The sequence below is a fragment of the Limulus polyphemus genome, unplaced genomic scaffold, assembly GCF_000517525.1.
Source record: "Limulus polyphemus unplaced genomic scaffold, Limulus_polyphemus-2.1.2 Scaffold8599, whole genome shotgun sequence".
NCBI lineage: Eukaryota > Metazoa > Arthropoda > Merostomata > Xiphosura > Limulidae > Limulus > Limulus polyphemus.
In genome coordinates this window covers 24,599-30,410 of record NW_013674209.1, presented here as the reverse complement: position 1 = coordinate 30,410, position 5,812 = coordinate 24,599, and the positions used below count along the sequence as shown (strand labels likewise).

At 34.4% G+C, this 5,812-nt stretch overlaps 1 protein-coding gene across 2 annotated transcripts in view; it reads left to right on the top strand.

Moving 5' to 3' along the window:
• The first annotated feature begins 3,716 nt into the window (after positions 1 to 3,716).
• LOC106475450 (disks large-associated protein 5-like) overlaps positions 3,717 to 5,812 on the top strand; it is a 9,298-nt gene continuing 7,202 nt past the window's right edge. The window contains exons 1-4 of one of the 2 annotated variants that reach the window (XM_022379552.1): positions 3,717 to 3,739; positions 3,948 to 4,138; positions 4,773 to 4,969; positions 5,700 to 5,747. In XM_022379552.1, coding sequence (XP_022235260.1) covers positions 3,732 to 3,739; positions 3,948 to 4,138; positions 4,773 to 4,969; positions 5,700 to 5,747 — 444 coding nt within the window. In that variant the 5' untranslated portion in view covers positions 3,717 to 3,731. The other variant, XM_013936130.2, reaches the window with a different exon arrangement.

The window sequence follows — 5,812 nt, the reverse complement described above, 5'->3', positions numbered from 1 at the left end:
ATTTCTCGCGGTGGAATAAAATGCGGATAGCCTATTGTGTGGCTTTACACTAAGAAAACAAGAACAACACGAAAACCCGGAGTTCTATTTCCCGCGGTGGAATAAAATGCGGATAGCCTATTGTGTGGCTTTACACTAAGAAAACAAGAACAACACGAAAACCCGGAGGTCTATTTCCCGCGGTGGAATAAAATGCGGATAGCCTATTGTGTGGCTTTACACTAAGAAAACAAGAACAACACGAAAACCCGGAGGTCTATTTCCCGCGGTGGAATAAAATGCGGATAGCCTATTGTGTGGCTTTACACTAAGAAAACAAGAACAACACGCAAACAGCAATACATTTTCTGTGTTTAACAAATGTTAATGCTCAAATTGTTGTTACATTTGCTGTTTATTTAGTGAAAACTTTTTCGAAAATAAATGTGTATCGTTTTCATACTGATTTGAACCTAAACACACTGCGTCAGTTAATCTAAACATTCTGACTATGATAGTGAAAAAGAACAAGACAAAAGAAATGACTACTCCTTTAATGCTTATTTCTCTTACTCTCCCCCCCCCCCACCACCACCCTAGTGGCACAGCGGCATATCTCCGGACTTAGTACGCTAGAATCCGGGTTTCGATACCCGTGGTGGGCAGAGCACAGATAGCCCAAACACATTCTTACTCTATAACATATATATATATAATACATCTTAATATAAGATTTTTTTTTAATTAATTAATGCCCCTCCCCGGTGGCTCAGCGGTAAGTTTGGGGGCTTATAACTCAAAATATCTGATTTCCATACTCGCAGTAAGCAGAAAACAGATGAGTAAACAGCTGGTGTTCGAATCCCACTATGACCTTCCTTCATTTCAAAACTTCTGTGCGCCCCTAGGCCCTGAAGTCATCAGCTTTACCCTAGCGGACTAGGAAAGCAACTCGCCATTAAAATTATATATTATATATATATATATAATATTAGTATGTGTATTACAGTTGTTAAACCGTAGTTCAGATTATTATGTACCAGTGGAATCTTATTTCATACCAATCTTCCTCTGTTTACTATTTGTTTCTCATCTTCAAGAAGAAGAACGATAATTTTACCATTTTCTGAGGGCATCTCTCTGGTAACCTAAAACAGATATGAACCCGCTGTCATTCCAGCATTTGGAAAAGCTGTGACAGCACCCAAAATTTCGGCCCTGTATGTAGAGTTATCACATTTTCCGGCAGTACCCAAAATTTCGGCCCTGTATGTAGAGTTATCACATTTTTCGGCAGAACCCAGGATCTCGGCCCTGTATGTAGAGATATCACAATTTTCGGCAGTACCCAAAATTTCGGCCCTGTATGTAGAGTTATCCCATTTTCCGGCAGTACACAAAATTTCGGCCCTGTATGTAGAGTTATCCCATTTTTCGGCAGTACCCAATATTTCGGCCCTGTATGTAGAGTTATCCCATTTTTCTAACTATTCTAGTTTTTAAGTATTTCTACTAAGCCTAGCTTCTCTGGCGAATCTTACTCGTTTTCCCAAACAAAATTGTTATATGTCGTTTTCTTATGAAACCGACATGGCTAGTAGTAACATATACGATCACCAAGTCTAATCACTAATTAATTAGTTTTTTTTTTTCTGTTGATGTCTTTATAGTAAGTTCTCATGGTGACTTGCGATTGTGCAATTTTTGCTTACGAGTAACAGAAATGGTTCAAATAAAAATAGGTTAAAGCAATAAAAGTGTATTTCTGATGTAATCATTTCTTCGTAGTACCTGGAATTTTCTATTTTTATATATAGTTGGTGACCTGCTGCTGCCATCTATTGATCAATTATTTTCTGAAAGAGACAGGAGGAAAAGGGGCAGTGTGAAACATGATAGACGTGATTTCTGGGAAACCTAATATATGGTAATTGGAATAGGAGGCGGAAATAATAATAATATGTTCGTGTTGAACAGCTTAGAAAATAAAAGTGATAAAAGTATATATTTTTCACCATTAGAGAAAATAAAGTAATGTAACTTACTGACCACCAGAGTTATCATAGTTGGAAGCTGGGAGAGGCTATATTTGTTTCAGTCTGGGAAGTATTGAACTGTGTCCCTCTCTCGTATCTAGATTTTTGATTGATGATCAGAAGCTTATTTAAATGAGAAAGTAGTGTATCATCCAATTCAAATATGCTGGATGAAACTCTTCTCCACATTGACGTCTGTTTGCCAACAGTCTCTTGCAGGTTGAACTTTGATTCATCTGAGAAGCTCACGTTGCTTCAGTCTAGTCAGTATGTTGTTTGTTTGTTTTGTTTTTTGGACTAGTTGAGTCTTGACTTCCTCATCTGGTTGTTGAGGAGGGGTTTCTTTCTTGGCCGTCTTACTATGAGACTGGCTGAAAACAGGCAGACCGGACGGTGCGCATGGTAACAGTGACCCCTGGAGTTTCCTGCCATGCTCTTTTGAGATTTGTCAACGATTCTGTAGGATCATGCGTTTCAAAACGCGGTTGTAAAATGCCGAAGAAGTTTTGCCCCATCTTTTCCCTTCTGTCGCTCCACACAGCCAGTCTCCATATGTATTTGCACCCAGCGGCTCACAATAGACTAGTTAAATTTAATTATTCTAGCAACGTGCCTTTCTTTATTCAAAAAATCAAAAAAATGCCTGCTTCTTCCGTGGAGTTAACTTGCAATCTTTGGCCATGGTAGCATCACATGTACTTTGTAGTAGACAGGCTTCTAAATTGACTCACAGGAAGAACATTCATTTAAAGCCAAAAAACGGCTGGTGCAATACACATTTGCATATACATGCATTAGGGTCTCAAAATAGACAATGATTCAGAAGAAAAGTGTGAAAAATTGAGTAATGCAATATTTTTTTCCACCATTGTATCTCTATATACACAGCATTAGGCCTGGTCTGGTCTGGAGAAACGAAGAGTAAGAGGTCATCTTATTGAAGTTTACAATATTATTCGGGGAGTTAATAGATAAAGGTTTCTAATTTTTTGTGCTGTATGTTTAAGACAGTAGAAAGAAAGGACATAAGCTTACAACTTTTATCTAATAGGATGATTGTATTATAGGATGTGATACTGTAGGCTTAACGATTTCCTAAACAAATAGAGCGTGGATTTAGATTTTAACTTTTCTGTATAGTGGGTATGCAAGGTGTGAAATGTATGTTAACACTGATATTCAGGCGCGTCTCCAGGGTTTTTTTAGGGGAGGGGCTTATTCTGAAAACAATAAAGCATGCATGTCTAAGTAAGTCGTTAGTTAACATCATGCGATTACATGGTGCAGATTCAAGAAACCTATTAGCAAAAGAAAGGAATTATAGATATAACATTAAGACGTATATTAGAGTGCTATCCAATCCAATTTTTCTTTGTGAGAAGTCCACTAGGTGGTAAAGCATAAGAAAAAAGAAGAAAAATGATGACAAAACCTTGTCGAAACGTTGTACATTTGCTGTTATATTAAAGTTTTTCTTCATTACCCATTCAAGCCGTCTCCAGGCATTATTAGTCTCAAAGTGGGTTCCTCGTCATCGAATAAGAAAAATAGGAATATACGTAGAAGTACAACAAAATAAAAATATAATTTGTTAAACAACACATAAGTATATATAAAAAAACAGAAATATAATTTATAGCAAGCATTTTTATAACAAAATATTTTCATTTGTTTCACAGATGTATTTAACGTTTGGACCAATCAGCAGAGAGCAGTATGTTCAGGTTAGTTCGTTCAAAATATTGTCCCGTGGTTAACAAAGTAGGTCTCTTGTATGACATGAATTTATATTCAAATTCTATTTTCTTTTCTGTAACCTGGCATTTTGACAGACAAATCGTGTTGTAAACCTTTTGGGAAAAGTTTTTATTTCACATTTTAAAATTATATCACTATGTTGTCTTTGTATAAAAAACGATCCATAAATTTTAGCAGTGATATTGATAGCCGAGTTCTACGGGCTCATCGCCGAACCCTTGACAGGAAAGATATTCGGCATGAACAGTTATCACGACGAAGGAATATCAATAGTAGTAACAGTACTACAAGTTTTGAAGTGGAGCCACTTGCTGAATTTCACAAACCGAAAAAGAGTGATGGGCCAAAGAACCAATCCAACAGTGGTAATATAAAAGTTATTAAAAACATCAATATGTAGATTTGGTGTCGTAAATAGTAGCACTAGTAGTATTACAACTTTTTATTATACTACAGCTTGCATGTTGTAGTAATAACTAAATAAGTATATTACTTTTATTACTAAGACTAGTAATACTAATAATATCACTAGAATTCTAATTAATCACTGTTACACCTACTAGTAATATTAGTATTACATCATTAACAGCTTAAGGTTAAAAAAATTCAAAATTTACTGGAGAAAGTTATGTTAATAATCAAAAACACATAAGGTAAAAAAATCACAAAAAGTTACAGTTTGTGTGATTATGCTTTTATGTAAATTCTTGTTCGTGTTAGACATGTGTGAAAATATACTTTTTAACTGAAGGAACTGGGACTGTCAAATATCTTACAAAAAGAACTTAATGGAATAGTTTTTGGACATGAAAAAATAATAATTATTTTTACCCGAATCAATTTTCACTAACAGTAACACCTTGCATCGCAAAATATTAGAAGCTACATGTAATTGACAACAAAGTTATTAAAATATAAAATTAAATGAAAAATTTCTACCTTATAATTAGGAAACAAATAGAAAATGCTAAATTAAAAAATGGTTTCTTTCATACACAGAACCTGCGGGTCAAGAAACGAACAAAGCCACGAATAGACGTGAAATGCTGAAGAAATGGAAGGCTGAACGGGAGTTGAAAAAAAAGATGGAAATGCATAAACACAAGCCAGTGTTTAGAGTTGGCCATGTAGACCACGATACTCCTAGATATTTGGTGTCTTCCTCTTCAGAAGTTCTAAAAAAGGAGAATGCAAATGTATGTCTTGAAATTTTTTTATTTTCCATTTGCAAACAAAATAGTATGCATTCAATACTTTCTACTGAACTTGAAATTTAGAAATTAGTGTATTATATAATTTTCAATAATCAAGTATCAGCTGTTAAAAAAAATATGGGACAATATGTATTTTAGTTGCTTTAAAGTTTTAACCCTTCAATTCCCATTGTAGTCCCTATGAATCATCAGCTTTTTACATACCCTTTTATGTAAACTGTTTATGTATGAATTTGTGTGTGTGTGTGTGTCAATGACGCTGTTGAATTCAGGGTTCTTAATAACGTATGAGACACAAAACAAATCTTCAATATTTCAACTAATCCCATTAAGTGGTGGCGTAAACTGGTATGTATTTTACCAAGAGTTCTTTACACTGTCTTGTAACAAGCAAATAACGATGTTTCTCAATATGTGGAGCCCACTGGTAGTTAATGGCATAAAAATAACTCAGTAATTTGAAGGTTAGTTTTCTAAGCACCAAATAAAATCTTTGTGTAAAAAATCGATGACATACACTACATAACATTTGAAATTTTAGTAAATGTCTTATTTTCATTTAATAATCTTGGTTTTTTTTTGCTTTTAGTAAAATCAAAAGGAATGTATATGTATCTAGTAGTTATATTTTATGATATATAAAACATTTTTAACTTAAAATACTTTGTTTTTTAGAATATGATATATTACTTTTTTTTCCATTTTTTATCAGACTTCCAAGACGTGGAATTTAAAAACTTCAGCAAAAAACAGCTCCCAGGTATATGAATGAATTTACTTAGACTCTTTTATTTACAAGGACGACGTTGTAACGTCGAAAGATGT